Consider the following 19,022-nt stretch of genomic DNA (forward strand, 5'->3'; position numbering starts at 1 on the left):
TATATTGCAGCAAAGGTATTGTAATTTACGCTAAAATATTCCTTAATTTACGTCGTCTTTCGTGCGATCCCTAACTCCTTTTTGAACTAAACCATTTTGGCGCTCTATTATGTGTGGTTGCATACGCTGTTAGGATGCCTGCCGGCGAAGCGGAAGCTTGGCAACACTGTTATCCATAAGGCCCGTCCTGTCAACTAAATGTGGAACGCTCTATACTCATTCCCAGCATCGCAAATCATTCTGCAGAAAACTTTATCATAAAAAAGGAAGACTTTTGGTAATTTCACATCCTTCAAATTTTCAAATTATCCATTGCATGGCAAAAATATCAAATGAAAACATAATAGGATTTTTTTAGGCTCCCTGTCAGTCAAGTTCATTGGCGTTTACCGAAACTTTTTCCATGACTAAAGACTGATATTTCCCACCACAAATTCTATGGAAGAATGCCTCGTATGAGGTCTTAGGTGGTGTTTTGAGAATATCTTGTTGGAGAAAACCAGAGTGCCAGAAGGCACTCAATGGAGCACTGAAGAATACGGAGTGGAGGTTGGGGAGCTTTCTTGGGCACCAGAGAAAGAGATAATAGCTCTTTCTCCTGTGACAAAGAACACCGTTCAGGCTAAAGAGCTCCACAAATTGCTTTTCTTCTGCACCCCAAGTTACAGAATTCCACCCCAGCTATTGTTACTTAGTGTTGAAACTTGGATCAGGGCATGCAATAAATATTCCTGGCCTGAAACAAAATTTATATTCATTATGAATGTGGTGGTGAAACTTTTTGGTATTTTTTTCTTTGAAAAACTTCTGCAATTTTGTAAGATAAGAGGCAAAGAAACAGTAAAAGGATCTATTCAAGGGCAAACTTGGTGAAGTACAGTGCAATTGAGAATGTTTTTGGTAGGAACAAAATTTTTCATGCACAAATATATTAAGTGGAAAATTGTCCTGTCTAATTTAATCAATACTATTATTATTATTATGAGTTACATACATTGATACAGTAGAGCCCCACCAATTAAAAGTTAGAGAATTCTGGATTAATCAAGGTGGGCCAAAAAAGTAAAAAATTTGAATGATGAAGCACCAATTCTTGACCGCCTCACAGCTGCTCCACACACATGTGCTACTCTGTCCTTGTCTTCCCCCACTCTGGGCTCTTCATTCCCCTAACGTGCTAGTGTCACTCCATGATTGTTCAGAGCCCTTGCCCTTTTGAATTTAAAGTATACAGAATGGCAGTACTACATGGCAGGCCTACTCACATTTCAAATTTTTCATGTTGCTTTTTTTCTCGACCTGTAACTCAATATACACTTTTAATAAAACATGTTTACATATTTAGTGCAAAAGTAAAAATACAAATATACACTTTTAATAAAAAATGTTTGCACATAGTCTTTTTTCACTATATCCTATGGCTGTAATGTAATAAGTCTTACAATTTAAGTGCGCCTGCCGTTTCCTTATTTGTTCGAGAACCATGAATGACCTTTAAAAATGTTTTAAGGTTGTTCCTACTGCTACAAAATCATTTCAAATGTTTAATAGAGGTTTTCCATAAATGTGAGCAATAGCTGGATGCAATAAGTCCAAATTAAAGGGGCTCTACTGTATTTGAATTCTCAAAATTTACTGTATTTTATTCTATTGCTGGTGCATATTCCAGACTTGTGTTTTTATTATTGTGCATGAAATGAGTGTCTGTAGCTGGTTAACTAAATTTCAGGGAGATTCACATGGAGGGGTTGCTAGTGGTAAGAGTGTAACGGCAGAGTGTGGGGCAAAAGACGGACTTGGCATGGAGTTGGGAGTGAGTGAAGTGGTTAATAAAGAAGTGAAGGTGGTAGCTATGCGTCAGCCTCTATTCCCAGGTTCATCAAAAGAAGAATTCCAGGTTATTCTTTTCATTTCATTATTTCCATTATTATTTTTTATTAGGGATGGTCGGATCGGATACCTCAGATCCAAATATTTGCGGATATTGCCGGATACTTCGGATCCAAATTCGCTGAAGATATCAGATTTGGATCCGAAATCTTAAATTAATGCTTGAGTGATTGCAGCGTCCCATCAAAAGGAGCGGAACGAGTTCCGATCCTCTCTTTGCATGCACCATCGCACACCGACGCTAGTCCAAATCATGAACCATTTTGTTTAAAACCTCTCGTAGGGGTTATGCAAAAGATTTCAGCCGTGGAAAATTGTAAGGCAAGATGCAATTGGCACATAGTGTGACTCTTACCAGGAGATTGAACTGTAATTGGGGGAATCTCAGCATCGTAAGATAATAACCACGTCAAAAGTAACTGTGTAGCAGATTTCAGATAACCACCCTCGGCCCTCCATCAGGCTGTACCTCTGATGTTTTCTTTTTGTTTCCGAGATATCACAGACCGTAAATCATTGTCTTCAAAGGAAAATATCAAGTTACACGAGCAATCGAAGTGTGTTTCATTCACCAACTGACCTTTTTCGGCCTACCTGCTTCAATTCTCTGTTCCTGGAGGACAAATGCTAGGTGAGTGACTTTCTGAGTCCAAAGATGTCTCGATAGCCAGGGCAGGTGGATGACATGCATAAGATTTAAAAAAGAATGAGACCAAACGCAAAGCATTTCTGATGACATTTTAGTTTTTTTCAGCTCTAATTGATTGCCAATAAATTTTCTAGTCACAAATAGACTACGAATACTAATATTCAACATTGTCCCAACAGTAAAATTTTCAAAGAAACAAGCGTAGCATTATCCTCCTTAACCAAGTAGAGACTGACTGGAAATTCCAATTGAATATATCACGTAGCTTGCCCAGCTTCGCTTTGAAGGCAACGACGTCACAAAATAGCCAGATCTGACATGTTTGTCCTTGACTCCCTCATTCTTAGTCTCGTTGCTTGAAGGATGGGGAGTTTGCGCTCCTTCCCATCCACCTCTCCTTCGCGCACTTGTGCAACTCACCCCTTCCTTTCGAGGTTGCTGAGCAGTCGTTTCATTCTCTGCCCGCACCTCGTCGCTCATGAAGTCAATGTCGTTCTAAAAATTGTCAATTATGTCGCAGATTGCGCTGTTGCAATCCAATTTAATGATATATTGATAACAGTGTATTTCTTTGTGTGGAACCATTTTTATTGAGATGAGGAGAGCTTAACGTATGCTGTGGCATGAAACTATCATGAGGAATTGCAAATTCCACCTCACCACTACTGAAGCATTTGCGGGTGAAACACAAGTCAGCATGCGATGAGAAAGTGACAAAATTCAGAAAAAATGTGCATGAGGAAAATTTGAATACTATCAAATAACTTGGAAGCTTATAAAAATGACTTTTAATTATTTAAAATATTAAGATGTGTTTAAAAATCTAAATAGCATTCATGGTGAAGCTGAAACCCAGTACTGTTCCACAAACGTTTATTTGCTGTTGACTAGCTTCGATGGCTGTAGCATCATTATCAAGGTAAACAAAACAATTTAAATAGCATTTCTTTGATCGCATGTACCCAGAAAGAAAGTAGAATAATTCCTTTGTCCTAGCAGGCAATTAAAAATGCATTTGGATCCAAAAATATCTGAAGATCCGACACCTGAATCATAAAGTATCTGATCCGGATCAGAAAAAAATCCTGTATCCGCCCATCCCTATTTTTTATGTTTATTTTTATGTTGTGGTGCGCCTCTTTGTTGTTGGTCCATAAGAAAAAGTCTTCTTGGTTTGCTGTCATGAGTTTCTTTTTAGTTTCTGTTATAATTGTGTACCCCTAGTTGTAAGACGTTTTCCTTGTGCATTTCTTAGCGTGTGCTCATGGTTAAAGCCATCAAAGTGTGTTAGGAATACGTACTTTAGTTGCCTGTATTAATTCCGAATGGTTGACGCAATTACCGTATTTTGTCTGAATATAGTCCCCCTTTTTTCCCAAAACTGCCCATGGTAAAAGTAAACGGAGGACCTTTATTTAGATGCGTTTTTTAATTTTTTTTCCTGAAACTGAAGCCTCAAAATTAGGGAAATTCTGAGAAATATGGTATTTAAGAATTCCAATTCCTTGTTGAGAAAGGAATCATAATTCATTATGTATAAATGTCTGCATGTGGTGATCAAATGGTATCTCGTGGCTGATTTCCTTGGTAGCTGTAAAGAAATACAAAATTAAGTATTTTAATGTTGCATTGCATGTACATAATTGATGCCAATTATTTGTTTTAATTTCTATCCAAGAAATTATTGAGCACAAAGTCTTAAAATTTATGATAAAGTTAAGTCGTAAATCCCTGTGAAATAGAGGTTAAGTTTATAGTTGTGAGAATTTTGCGTTCTGTGAGGTTGGATCCTCTTTGTGCCCAAAATCCACTGTTTGTGGGAAAAACTGTGCCTTGATATTTTTGTGGAGGATACCGTGATTTATTTATTTGGGTTGCATTAAACTCCTGATTATCTGTGTGTGGATTATCTGTCGGTAGATTGTCTCGCGGATTATCCATGCATTAGTTTCACCCTCCTTCGATGTTTTCCACAGTCTTTATAAAAAATAAAATCGGATGCGAAAATGCCATGATTACTGTATATTAATGCAAGGATTCATAAGTCTCAATATTTCCATTAGAATTCCCTCTGTGTGCAGTACATTTTTCTTTGATTGCTGGTGAGAAGTGTGTCAAGGTTACTGGGAAGTCTGCAATAGAATTGCAGATGATGAATGTTGGGAAAAAAACCTTGTTTTATTTCAGAATATTTGTTTTATTGATAACCAATGATAACCGAGCAGTTTGCTGGAGTATATGTAGCAGTGGGAGGATGAGTATGTGCAATGGCATTTTTGCCATTGTTCTCATACTCCCGCTGCTACTATTATTAAGCTTGCAATAAATCTTTGAAGCTATTTAAAATTACTATGTCCCTACATTAGTAACAATATATTGTTTGATTTAAGTAAATTATAGACATTATAAGAAATATAAGTGAAAGTTTGGATCATCTGTGATTTCTGATTATTCATGATGCCTCTCTCCATCATTAGCCAGGATAATTGGGAGTTTACTGTAATTATAGCCCAATGCTTGCAGCTTTGTTTGTTTTATTTATGTTTAAGTTTCTGTGTATGGGTTATGCATATACAACTGCATTTGTATCCATTTTCAATATCTAATGTGTCTATTCCTTTTTACAGAGGCTTTCTGTTCACCATCTGTACTTAAATCAACCTAAAAGTCATAATCTGAAATTCATATAACTCATTCATATGGCATAATACCAGGGTTCATACACCTCAGGGAAAATTCAGGGTATTAAAAATCGGACGGGAAGTTAGGGATTTGTCTGGCAGCTTTGATTAAGGTGAGGCAAAAATTGCAAAAGTACAGAAGCCATGGTTTAAGCTGGCCAGTTGACCTGTGTGTGGATGGCCTTAGTTGGTTATCGTCTATTGGTTAGTCTTGAAGAGTTTTTTTTTCTGTTATCTACTGTGAGTTTTATGTCATGGTTATTTTGCAATGGAGCCTGTTTTAAACTAAGTGAAGGAGGACAACAATTACTTTGTTGTTCTTGAACTTTTTATTTATGTGCCAGTTTTTAAGTTCCCATTAGTGGTGTTCTGCATTAATATCTTTGTGATTATGCAGTTAACGTTGGCCTTCCACACTGTGGGCCTTGGATCAGCTCCTGTCAGTGGCAGAGATTTTTCAGAGGTTGTCTATCCCATTGTACTATGGTTTATGGATGGTACTATGGAAGTGCAGCACTCCATGTGTTAGATGGGATGTTTGGTTATTGTCCACCTGTCACCTTTCTTGAAAGAGTAGGCTAAGGCTGATGCTGTATTTTTCCTTATCTTTCTTTCCCTACCCTTCCTTAGTGTGCCAATGGCCTAGGCTGTCAGTTGTCCCTTAATGAAATGCCTACCTAATATGTGCCCCATTTTCTGGTGAAAAGAAAGTATATTTTTCAATCAAAAGCCATGTAAAATTGATTTGTTTGCATTGGTAATTGAAATTGAACTGAAAGTTATCTCTTCTGGTATAAAGATTGGATTTTAGGATATCTAATGGAATAAAAACTAGAATAAATGAAGTTTTTGGTGCTCTCCAAAGGTATGCTGTGTAGTAATTTTGGTGGGTGTTGTGCCAGGTGGGAGTGTAAGGAGTGGGAGTTTGCCAATGAAGTGATGTGAGAGGAGGGGCTGTTGCATTCATTAATTAAAGGATGAAAGTTGGTGCGTGGAGGGAAAAAGTCCTGCATTGCATGCACAGCCATAAACGGCTATGCTGCCCTCGGCTTTCAATTCTTGATGATGCCCATCAACTGTCGGCAAAGTTTGTTTTGAATCAGCTCTGCGTTGAGTCTCCTATTAGCTGGTCTTTTGTAACTTCCAGAATTGTTCTGTTTAACATTCTCCCATCGCCTCACTCACTTAGTGGTTGGATCCGAAGGTTAGTTTGAATAAGTGAGGGTAGAGCTCACCCCAGACTCACCTTAGCATGTGTCTTGTGTCATGCTTTGCACTTTGAGTACATATTTCGTTATGGGTTGTCTGAAGGCTATGCCCAGGATTTGAGGCCCTTTGATGAGGCGACAAGTGATCTACCCACTAGGCTACCATACTCACCCATCCACTAATAATATTCATGACAATTGAGTCGAGATTTCAAAGAATTATGATTTCCTGTTTATGAAAACCTTAATTCTAAATGTACCGGAGAAGAACTTATATAAAGTTGGGAGTTTCTGATGTGGTGAAAGAACCTTTTTTCATCAGTAATGGTTTTTGTCTTATCATGAATAGAATGGTGTTTTAGGAGGCTTCAGAATGCATCATGCTTCATTTAAACATTTTTAAAATTGCTTTTTAGGCAGCAAATGAAGATGCAGTAAGTCAGCTAGGAAAAACCCGCCGAGCTAACTTTTCCAAAGGCCAGAGTAAAGATGCCGATGCTGTTGATCGAGTCACTTTGTCTGAAGATGGTGGTAAGTTATCCTATGTTGCTTTTGGAATGAAGAGTTGTTGGCCCACGAGGCAGTGATGGCATATGTGGTTGAGGCATGCGTCTTGTGTCATGTTTTTGCATATCTGTGTCCTATTATTCTCCAGTAATCCTCTGGCCAACACTCAAACCAGTAAAATTCATGGCGTCCAATATGTACCAGCATAGAGGAAATTCATTTCTTCAAAGGAACTCCAGTTGATTATCTTTTTCAAGCATCTCGTGCAACGTTTTCATTGACAACATCACCATTTGATTTTTTCATTTTAACCACACACTATACTAAGTTCTATCAAATGATCACACTAATAATTTTTCTGCCACTCATAAATACAGATTTTTTGTGGTGATATTGCTGTTGACATTTTGAGAAAGAGGAGAAAATGTAGATGAAATTTTTCTTGTTTGTCGTCTGAATTGCTTTCCTAGAGTTCCATCATGGAATTGAAACATAATGATAGCCTAATAGGTTGAATCAACTTTAAATGGGAATAATTTGTGGTTTCCCTTGAAACTATAAATACAGATTTAATACAAACTTAATTTTCTATCATTGCATCAGTACTTAAATTGTAACACCATTTTTTCTCTTTATTACTTCAGGTGAAACTGATGTTTCCTTTAAGCAGTCACAACCCAAATCTAACGTAACTTCTGCCCCAGTGGAGCAAAAGAAGCAGCCAGAGCGCCCGACAAAAATCCGCTACACCAATGATTTCTTGCTCAATTGTGCCATGTCACCATTGAGCCAAGTCCCACCGCCCAATTGGGACGCTATCTCAACTCAATACCCGTGTATTGTTCGCAAGGTACTGCTCCCCCACCCTGCCTCACCCATCATCTCCCCTCGCACGAATTTCATCCCCCCACCCCCCCAGAAGCTTGTGTGGAACCCCACGTGGCGTCCCATTGGCCAAGTCCCCGCCCCACTCGCCCACACTAACAACCCATTCTACTGGAAGAGAACTCCTAACTTTTAACTTCTAACTGCTTGTTGCTCCCTCTACTTCAATGTACCTGACTTCCCTTCCCTTGCTTGGGTGTTGGAGACTTAACCGGCTAGCTTAATGACGGCTCTAGTTAGTTATGAGAATCCGAGGATTGGTTGGTACGCATGAGGGAGATGGGATGAAAAGTGAGAAATGTGTTTAATAAGGCTGTGTCTTTTTATTACAGTATCCTGTCTTTTATTATTGACAAAGTTGAGATATTGTGGTCTCAATTTTAAATGATTGTTTTTTTATAAGCTGAGACCTAAGGTATAGGATTCAATCAATCATAGAGGATGTTTTCAGTTGATGATGTGATTTTGTTGAGAAATCAATGTCTAAAGAGTTTATGTGTTATTTAATACCTAGAAGTTGGAAGTGGAGTGAGATAGTTAGAATCTCAGCAAAGCAAGCAATATTCTTGACAGAGCATGAAAAGTCATGCTAAATGTAGTCATGCCTGGTCGTGGAGTGACTTTGCATTTTTGATGCAGCATTCCTTCTAAGTGCCCAAGAAATTTTACAGTGAATTACATTTTGTGAAACGGTGGGTATATTGGTGCTATATGATATCTCATAACATTAATGCTAATGCTTTGCATCTTTCCTAGATGAAACTAGTCTTTATTATCAAATGAGCTGCAATTTTGTTGGCTTTAAGGCTTCTTATGATCTGCGGCTGATAAGCCAGTGTTGGAATAGTTATTTTTTTAACTAGCAAGACTGATGCATGAATGGATTTCATTGGTACTATGGTGTGACTTTTGAGGTTTTGGAATAGTGTTGCCCCAACCATACTCTAATGGTTTTATTAACCTCAGTAACCTCGGTGCCTTTTATCGTGTTTTAGGCTTTTGTGTCTAATACTCCAACAAATCAGAATCATATACGTAAATGTGTGAATCAAAATTGTGTACTTGTAATCTTATGTAACAGCACTTATTTCTTGCTTGCTTTGTTTAATATGTTGCATGCACATTTCTCATTGTCTGTAAATTGACTTGATATAAATAAACCATATGTCTGACACTTACTTCTTGTATTCATCAGTCTTTAACAGGATTCATATATGTGATCTCTTTGTCACAGTTGACACGGAACTGCAGTTTACCTTGTGAAATAATTCTGATGTCTTGCACAATGTGACTCTGCAAATAGTAATAGGTTATATTTGGACTACATTGAGAGGTTAACAGATTTTTTTCTCTCCAAAATTTAAATTTTTTCGTTGGACAATATGAGAATATTTGAGACAATCATAAAATCTCGATGATAATTCTCTGGGGAAGCTGGAAAAAACTGGGATTCTTGATAATTTTAATTTTTTTGGAGAACATCTGCAAAATGTGGGGTAATCTTTGTCTTGGAAGAAATAGTTTGTTTCTTCATTTTATTGTTTAGTTAGTCAATGGTGAAAAATATACATTATTCTTAAGTGTAGAAGAAAATTAATTCATGGATGCTTAACATATTGATGCATTATTACTTATTAGCAGTAGGATACATGAGCGACTTTCAATTAATTTTTTCCACAGTTTATCCCTGGTTTTATGAAAATTAAAGTTGGATGAAATAAATTCTCAATAAAAAGATGTTTTTTTTGCTATCTGTTAGACAGGGAAATTGATGTAACCTATTTTTTTATTGATGTTTTGCTTGATGTGAACTGATATGATCAAAACCAACGTTAATATCAATAGCCACCTGATAATTTTTAGCATATAAACTTACATTCTGGGGTGTAAAATATATGTACTGTGCTTGAAATGAAATTGCATGAAAACTTAATGAACTGTTGATGGTTACTTTGTGGTGTGGATATGCTCTTGGAGGCTGTACTCTCTGTTCTCTCTTCTTTCTCATAAGATCTCTTATCCAACTTTGGTGAGTTGTCCTCTCAACTAGGTATGCATATGTGGGCACCTTAGTGAGGTTTACAATACTACTTAACCATCTTAATGAAACAAGCTAGTATGTTGCCTTCTTCATCTTGAAGAAAAACAGTGCAAAACCGGTCGAAGATTTTAGGCCGGTAATTAAAAATTACACAAATTTATGGTAGAAATGTCACCATCACTGAGAAACAAAAAAACTTAGTGAATCCACAAAATGAGTGAATAATTAGTTGTTTCAGGCGTGACTTTATGGAATCTACTTATTATAATGAAAAGTAAAGAAAACTTTAATTCCACATGTATATTTAAGGTATGACCGTGGCGTGGATAAGGTTTGGATGTGGCTCGTCATGGCCTGGTGCAGATGCACACAAGACTGAGAATAAACAGTCACTCACAAAAATATTTTTTTTTAAATCTCAAAAGCAATGGAGTTTGAGGAGAGGGGCAAGAAGGGGAGTGGAAAGGATACAACATTTTGTTCACTATGTGTTCCTTATTTTTGACTCAACACTTCCCCCTTTTAGACTTTCCTTTCTTACACACTTAAAAGGAAACGAACCCTTTTCCGACCTTGCCTCCCCTACTACCTCTGATGACTATGCTTTTACAGACGCACTGCCATTCCCCTCCTTCCTTTCACCCGACCCTTCTTTTGGAGACAATGTGAGCATGGAAATCCCAAATCCTCTCCAAGCCCTTACGCCAATTCCCCACCCCACCCTTTGCCCCTCCCCTCAGACCCTTTGAGATTTAAAAAAATAGTTTTGTGTGTGGCTGTTTAGTCTCTGTCTTCTATGCATCTGTACCAGATGATGATGTGCCGTGACAAAAACTAGGTTGTACATTTAAATATTTATGTGGAATTACAAAGATTTCTTTGCTTTTCATCATGAGTAAAAACCTGGCAATGCTTTAATATGCAAAACGTGAGTTGTCATTTTTAGCTGATAGGAGAACTGAGTGGAGAGCTGCGTCAAATCAATCCTAGGATTGTTGACCAGTGATGATGATGAGTTGTAATTTAAGGTTTTTATTTTGTGGAATTGGTGATCTTCTATTTGATTTTGATGGTTATGTTATATTTCATAGCATTGATAATTCCTAAATTCAAATGAAATGATGTGTAAAAATGGCGTGCATAGTTTTCGTTTGATGTGAAATGATTTTATCATTATTGGCTAATTCACTGGACGCATGAGTTTCAAAAAGCCACCAATAGGCATCGGAGATAAAAAATTCATAGCCATTACTCTGAACACTTTTGGCAACAGTATCACTGAAGAGGTTTAAGTGGAAGACTTCCTTGTCCATGCAGGAAAATGTGCTGGTTTATTAGTAAATCTGGTGCTTTGCTTTTCTCTTCATTTATGTCAAACTTCTGGTGACGTGTGTTTTCTACCATGCTTCTGGTGACAGGCTGGGAGTAGCCTTTGCATTGTTCAGTGTGTTCTTGAAAGCTGCAATTTTGTTGTTTAAAATATATTTTGGTGGATTTTAATCATCTAATGTGATCTGCAAAAGCTTAAACCATTTGCTAACTGTAATTTTTTTGAAGTTTGTAATCCTCCTCGGATTCAAAATTTTATGTAGGTATACATATTAATATAAGACTCTTTTTATTTCTAATTTATACTGTAATACATAAATGTGTACCACATATGTAGCTCACAATATTTGGCTCGCTCTGTGCTAATTACCCAATTGATAATCGAGAATAACCATACGAAGTCTGATTTGCTCCAAAATTATTTCTAGATTGAAGCTCTCACATTGTGATAATTAGATATGCAGGTGTATGCTGTGTGTATGCAGCATGAGACATGATGGTCTTACTTTTCATGACCCAATGCTAGAGTCAACAGGAAAAATAAGAGACTTTTAATGGGGATACTGAATAAAGAAAAGAAGTAAACCCAGTCGTCAGCAAAATTTATCAATTTTCCCCCATTTTGTCCTTAACTCCCCTTCCGTACACTTCTCCTGCTTGAAATAAATAAAAGACAACTACATATTATCATTTCCCATGAATGCATATGTGATCAGCTCTGGGTCACGAAACATCGGGCCGCATCTCCTGGTGCATTTCATGCAAAAGTCATCCAACTATCCCCATGCATATGCTGTGGATGGTATTAGCATAAAGGTGATACAGAAAGTGTGATATCTGGGAGATATGATAGCATGGAACCTGTCGTGGGGAACACCTATTAGAAATATTTGTGGCAGAGTCCTGAAGAGCCCCTTGTGGCTAGATTGCATTGGAATGAAGCAAGGATTGAACTTGAATAAATATCTGATAGAGTCTAATAATAGGAAAAATTTTTATTCTTCGACAAAACTTTTTTTTTGTTTTGGAAAATTCTTTCATACCCTCAGAGAATGTCAATTTGTCGGTGGCATACTTCAGATCGTCAGTCTTCGGGGTATGCTGTAGAAATTCGATATTTACCTAATCTCATCTTTTTTATCTTGAGAAAGTGAATATGTTTTTTCCATGATGAGTGATAGAATTGTCTTCTGGAGGGTAATTCACTCGTTAAAACTTTAATTATTATTTATTTTGGACATTAAATCGCTGGAAATAAATATCCTAAAACTAATATAATTTCTAATGGCTTACCATATATCATAACATGGAATATGCAACATCGACATTGTGCTATCACTTGAAGTATTACCTCGGAGAAGAAATATGCATGGTCACTAATTGAGGAAATGTCAGGAGAAACAGTGCTTGGTTTTTCCATGGATCCTCTGTGAAGACTGACTTTGGAAAGGAACAAAGGGAGGATCTTCAGGTGAGCTGTGCTTTAATATTGGGCTTCCTCACAATGGACCACTCACTGTGAGAAGAGTTTGAAAGGTTGTAGGTCCTCAATCTCTTCTCAGAAAATAATCATTGTAGCTCAGAGAATTATGTAACTTGTTTTGTTTGTCAGTAGGTAATTATTTAAGCTAAATTCTAACAGTAAAAGACAATAAGGTAGCCTCTGCTCATAAGAAATGATTGAGCACCATTTGACAGAATTTAGTGAATGAAGTATAGGGCGTTGCGATCAGGAGGGGAAGAGTGAGGCGTAGCATGAAAACAAAGCAGCCAGATGAGTGGGAAGTCATGAAAGGCTCTGCATTTGTAGAGGAATGCTCATGAGGAAGGACGACCTGGTATATTCATTTGACTCTTGCTTCTATTTTACGAAAATATTCTTTTTAGAAGTGCCAATATTAAATGAGGAGAGATCATTTCAGGTTATAAGCTAATTTTTGCCCATCCACCATTGAGCTGTTGCATGGTCAGTTAACTTGGTAACTGCGAGGCTGGTGATCAAAAAACTTGATACATTATAATTCTGGAATGCTCCAAATCACGCATGTTCCAAATTATCGCTCTTCTTCTGCGTAGTTCGTTTCAAATGCTATGGTGACTAAGAATTTGGATGTCATTGTTACCTCTTGTTTGCCCTTGTTCAGGTGGAGAAATGAATGGAAAGGTTGCGGAAGAGAAGACAGGAAGTGGGATATGAGAGGGAGGAACGGCAGATAGGCTTTATGTTGAAGTTTATTCGGGATTGCCACCGGATAAGGTTCTCCATCTCTGCCGACGTTTCGATGGCCGAGTCGTCCATCGTCATCAGGGCTCTGATGCCTGAGATGCCATGCATTAGATCATAGGCCAAAAAATACTTTAAAGGGAATGAAATCTTTCAATTTTCCTAGCATACTTCTAGGTATTTACGATTTATGATATTAACATATTTTATATCCATGATGCCCAAATCCACACTCCTCATTCACGTCTGCTCTCCACGAGTTCTCTGAAAACATGGGAATGAAACATTTCGAAGTTATTAAGAAGAATATTTTCCCGAAAAATTCTCATAAAACTACTTGAATCAAACAAATTTGTTGTTTGAAATTGCAAAATTATATTTATAAAGCAATTTCACTTAGATAAATATAAATTAATTTTACGCACGAAATAAGAAAAAAAAACAAAAACCTGTTTCTAGAGTCACTATCCTCGTCTTCATTAACAGTTCTGGTGAGTATTTCCAGGATCGATTGATCTGTAATTAGCCTGGACATTTTCCCAGTGCAAGGAAATTCCCGTACAGCAAGTTTGCCTAATGCTCCACTCGTCCAAGTAACTCTGAACACGTCGAGAACGTATGCAAAACTAACGAAAGCTCGAAGGAACCATCGAAAGGCACTTCAAGAAAAAAATCCTGGCTGTATAATTCCAAGAAAAAATGTAATTCCACCAAAACATCATTTGAAAGACAATCCTTGCAGAAGTAGGAGAGGGAATCCGTACAGAATATTTACGGTTAAATTTGAATACACACCAAGAAAATTTTGAAAAGAAAATGAGCTATGCCGAGAAGAATGAGGTTATCATCTTCCTCAGACATATTTCAGTAGGAGGATACTTGCACCAATATACTGTTGGGTGTGCCAGTTGGAGGGTAATAAGTTTTTCCAAGAAAACGTTAATGCGCTTGTGTGTCCCAAAGTAAGCCCGTGAGGTCACAGGGCAGACCACCTTAATGGATCCTGACCAGAGAACCAAGATATGAAAGTAATTACCTGGGTAGAGCAGTTCTCTTTCCATTCATGGTATGGGCTGCATCGCGCAGCAGGGTTCTACGGAAACCATCCCTTGTATAGGTAGCGGAATGCGAACGGAGAGTTAACGGCTATATTTGAATGCGCGTCAAGAAATTTTTTAAAAGAAAATGAGTTATTCCGAGAAGAGTGAGGTTATATTCTTCCACAAATTTAAGTAGGAGGCTACTTGCACCAATCCACTCTTAGATGTGCCAGTTGGAGGGTAATAAGTTTTGATCCAAGAAAACATTAATGCGCTAATGTATCCCGAAGTAAGCCTGTGAGGTGTAAAATGTAACCTAAATGTAACCTGATCAGAGAACCAAGGTATGAGAGTAATTACCTGGGTAGGGCAGTGCTCTTTCCTGCAATGGTATGGAATGCTTCTCACAACATGAACATTTTTAGTTATTTTAACTTATAAACAAATAAGTGACCATGAGCACCTTCTTTGAGTGGGACACTGAGAGCCGGAATGGGCCGAGGTAATCCCCACACGGACAATAGGAAAGGGTCGGACCTCTTGCGCCGAGGGACCCTAATGGCGGTTGGGACCCACTTGGCATTCTTGACCGCGAAACCGTGAAAACACGGCCTTTGCCCTTTTGCTTCGAAAAATTCAAGCCGTGAAAATCCGGCCTTCCTTCTTTAGCATCAGAAAATTCAGGCCGTGAAATCACGCCCTGCGTAGGGAAGAGGTTAATGCCGTGTTTTTTCATTCATTCATTTTTAGTGGAAATTAACCCAAGAAACAATTATTAATTTAATCACTGTGGAAGCCTCCATAACAAAATTGAGGGGAGATATGTTATGATTAGGATGGCTTGCAAGCATAGCAATGGAATACAGATCATTTACTATTCAGGGATGGGAAAAAGTTTGTCACAAAATTTTAACCCTAAATAGCTGATGCCAGTTGGAACCAAAATTTCCGATGATGTTTATGTCGAAAATGCACCATTTTTAAACTACAGAAAATTTGAGCCAAGGGTTCTGATTGGCTGCGAGTTGGCCCTGTTGCCAGATGCTCAGGGCAAAGGCAGGCTAAGCGTTTCAAGCCGTGACTTGTTCAGAGCATCCGGCAACAGGACAAACTCGCAGCCAATTGGAGCACTTGGCTCTAAGTGTCTGTAGTTTACAAATGGTGCATTTTCAAACGAATCTTCGTCAGTAATTTTGGTTCCTACTGGCATAAGCTAGTCTGTGTTTAAAATTTTGAGACAATTTTTCTCCACCCTGTATATTATAATACTAATCATGGTTGTATACGAATTTAAATATGGTTAAATGAATTCTGGATGTTCGGAGAAATTTCAATGATGGCAATGGTAATTTCAGTGGTAAGATATTTGCCTCCAATGTGCATGCCATAGCAATTCCATTTCTCACTCTTTGGATTTATTTGGCTTTGTTATTAATTATTTGTTTGTGGTGATTTTTACAATCTGATGTGTTGTTTTCTGTGATTGCTGGACGATTTTGTTTACAATAAGAATTATTGACTTGAATTTCAGGTCCTTCACCTGTGCAGTAGAGAGTGACTTCATTTCAACAAGGTATTACCATAGCTTCTTAATCCCTCTTACAATGTTTAAGGAAACACATTCAAAGTTGACTTTTTTTGACTGAAGGAAAAAATGTGCATCAGTAATGAGTAGACTTATGCTGAATGAATGGTAAAAGTGCTATTTTTCTCAAAATTTTGCACCATGCAATACTCTTTGGCCTATTATTTGACTAGAGGATTGAATGCTAGATTTTAAACTGTTGATTCAATGTGTTCATATTCGATACCTCCGCTGCAAAAATGCTCAACAAGCGCCCACCGAATCAAATCTGCTCATCTGGTACTACTAGGGATACTAGATGAGTGGATTTGATTCATTGGGCGATTGTAGAGCATTTGTGCAGTGGAGGTATTGTATTGAGGTGATATCCCAAGATACCAGCAAAAAAGTCCTATGGACTACATATTTGCAAGGGTCGTAGTTGGGCAATGACTATGGCTCCTTGATTTTTGTAAATAAAAATATTTGTTGCTTCATATTTTTTGAATTTCCTACTGGATTTTTTTGTTATTGTGACAATATTTACAATTTTTTCTTTGGTTTTGGATGGTGTTCTGAACCTACTTCAAACCACATTCAACATCCGCATTCACCAAAAACAAGGAGCCATAGTGATGAGTAATTTATCACTGAAAATTAATATTTTCACAGAGTTAATATTCTTTAATGGTAGCATGATGATGTTATTAGCAAAAGAGTGATGATTAAATATTTTTATTGCACTATGCAATATGACACTAAACAGTTGATTTATCGTGCCCTTCGTATGGGTCTTAATTTCAGGGCTTCCCATAATATATGTGGGGTCAAAAACTGCAAATACTGCATTGTATGTCTTCTTTCAGTACTTCATGTGTCATTGGGAGAGGTCAGTGATTTTCGCGAGACGCAATATCGCGAAATAACACGAAATAACGCGAAATCGGTAAATAAAAACGAAATTTCGCATTTTTTGTGATTTTAGGTGGATTAGCGAAAAAATCACATCTAATGAGTCATAATCTATTAAGCCTAAGCCTTCATTGTTTAACGCTGCTGATGTCCATTTGCTCTATCTCATAAAATTCCAAGGTCAATTGGCTCCTTTAGTCTTCTGCATAACGCATCCGCGTAATATTGTGCACTGTAGTGATTTCTCCACCAGAATTTGCCGTTAAATTTACCACAGCCTCTCTCTTGGATTCCCATGTATCAATCCTGAAATATTTAGAATGAGGCGCTTTCTCGCTTGAAGAATTAGATATTATGAATTTAAATGTGCAGAAAGAAATTTAACGCGGCCACGGAAGAGCGAAAATACAAGCTCACACGCCCGGCAATGCCGAGCAGTAATTCCGCTGATTCACTGCGACGCATTAGACAGCGTTATTGGATAACTTGTTACAGAAAAACCTGGAGTGTGGGTCTGATGTAACAATTTCGTAGACTTAAACACAGCCGCTGGCTGGGACCGGGCTGCCATTCACAGCACAGCCCAGAGTGTGGCAGTGAGTCATCTCGTCTGAAAGCGGCCTGAATTTCACAGCGTCGTGACGTGAATGGCAACCGGCGAAAAGTCGTTTCATCAGAAAGCGGCCTCAATGTAGCACTGCCTGTATTTCACGCCGTAGACGGCTCACCGCCGGGCCGGATTGAAATGGGCGCAGTGGTGACGACGGCGGCCGTCAACTGCGCCGTGCCATCAACTGCACGATTCGATTCGTTTAACACGTTCCGTGCTCATGACGTAGCGTCTACGTCATGGCAGTCACTACCCAGTGACTGATGACGTAGACGCTACGTCATGATTCCCTTTTGCGTTATATTCCGCCCTGAGCGCCAGCCACCGCTGTTAGGGTATGGGAGAGGGTCAGTCACCACTCTTCGCCTGTTTGCCGTGCGGAAAGCTCCGAAAAATTTTTTTTTCGATTTTTTCTGTGTTTTTCTATTTTACCCGGTTTTGCTCTGCAAGGACGTCTTTGGGGGTGGCTTTTTACAGTGTATTTTTTGATTACTTTAATTTTATAATGCAAAAAACAGTTGTATATTCTCATAATTGTTCTTACACCTTAAAAAAAAACTTTTGCAAATATTCAAAGCGAAATAATAAAAAGAAGCTTTTACATTTGACGAGGATAGGTAATTACTTTATTACAAGGTATTTTATCTTTCTTTGTGACTTTTAACGCAATGATTAGATTGTGTTTATTTAATTGGTTTTTACAAGAAGGAATACAGATATTTTTCCCTTGTTGCTATTTTCATTTTTAACGTCAATTAACGCTATCGTGGTAGATTGCTTAGCTGGTTGCCTAATTTCGGACATACTCCAGGTATGTGTATTTTTATCCTTACGATAACAATAAATGCTTCCGTTCTTATACTTTTTAAGTTTCAGAGTTAATTTTATTTGCTATGATTTCATCATGGCAAAATTTGTTGTTATCCCTGTTTATTTGCTGCTATGCATGAAATAATATATTTCCATAAATTTTACAATAACTTCAGTAAAGTCCTGATTCCACATTGCAATTTATTTTTACTATTTACATTTCCTGCACAATAGCCAGACTTCCCCATCCTTATGTTCACTAGCATTTGAATTAGAGACTCATTACTTGATTTTTTCCATAATATCCGAAATACTTACAAGCATTCTATTTGGCATCCTCCCCAACAAAAAAAATGCCTAAGAGAACAATTTCCACTAACCCAGTCACATACCGCCGAACTCGGAGAAACTGATCCGGCCCGAGGATATATACATCCGAGGATATAAAATGGGCAATACGTGTCCTGAAGGAAACCATAGAAGAATTTCCCCACTTTTTGGCCTTATTTTTCGTGCTAGAATTATCCAAATCTCCCGTATCTCCTATAATTGAAAAGCTTGATCTTTATATGACTTGCATTGGTTCAGGAGAGAGAAGTCGCTTGATCAATTCATGTCTATTCTCCAAGCCGTTCAAATCAACAAGAACCTATCTACGTTCTCTGACTCTAA

The 19,022-nt window shown here is 37.8% G+C and overlaps 1 protein-coding gene across 11 annotated transcripts in view; it reads left to right on the forward strand.

Moving 5' to 3' along the window:
* Positions 1-19,022, forward strand: part of LOC124169307 (eukaryotic translation initiation factor 4E-binding protein Mextli) — an 80,961-nt gene that overhangs the window by 54,081 nt on the left and 7,858 nt on the right. For 7 of the 11 annotated variants that reach the window (XM_046547882.1, XM_046547881.1, XM_046547879.1 and 4 more), the window contains 3 exons: positions 1,730-1,897; positions 6,845-6,959; positions 7,580-8,998. In XM_046547882.1, coding sequence (XP_046403838.1) covers positions 1,730-1,897; positions 6,845-6,959; positions 7,580-7,956 — 660 coding nt within the window. In that variant the 3' untranslated portion in view covers positions 7,957-8,998. Of the gene's footprint in view, positions 1-1,729; positions 1,898-6,844; positions 6,960-7,579; positions 8,999-15,985; positions 16,028-19,022 lie in introns of those variants that run through there. The other 4 variants (XM_046547885.1, XM_046547883.1, XM_046547887.1 and 1 more) reach the window with 4 other exon arrangements.

Source organism: Ischnura elegans, chromosome 12, assembly GCF_921293095.1.
Source record: "Ischnura elegans chromosome 12, ioIscEleg1.1, whole genome shotgun sequence".
In the NCBI taxonomy this organism is placed as follows: Eukaryota; Metazoa; Arthropoda; class Insecta; order Odonata; family Coenagrionidae; genus Ischnura; species Ischnura elegans.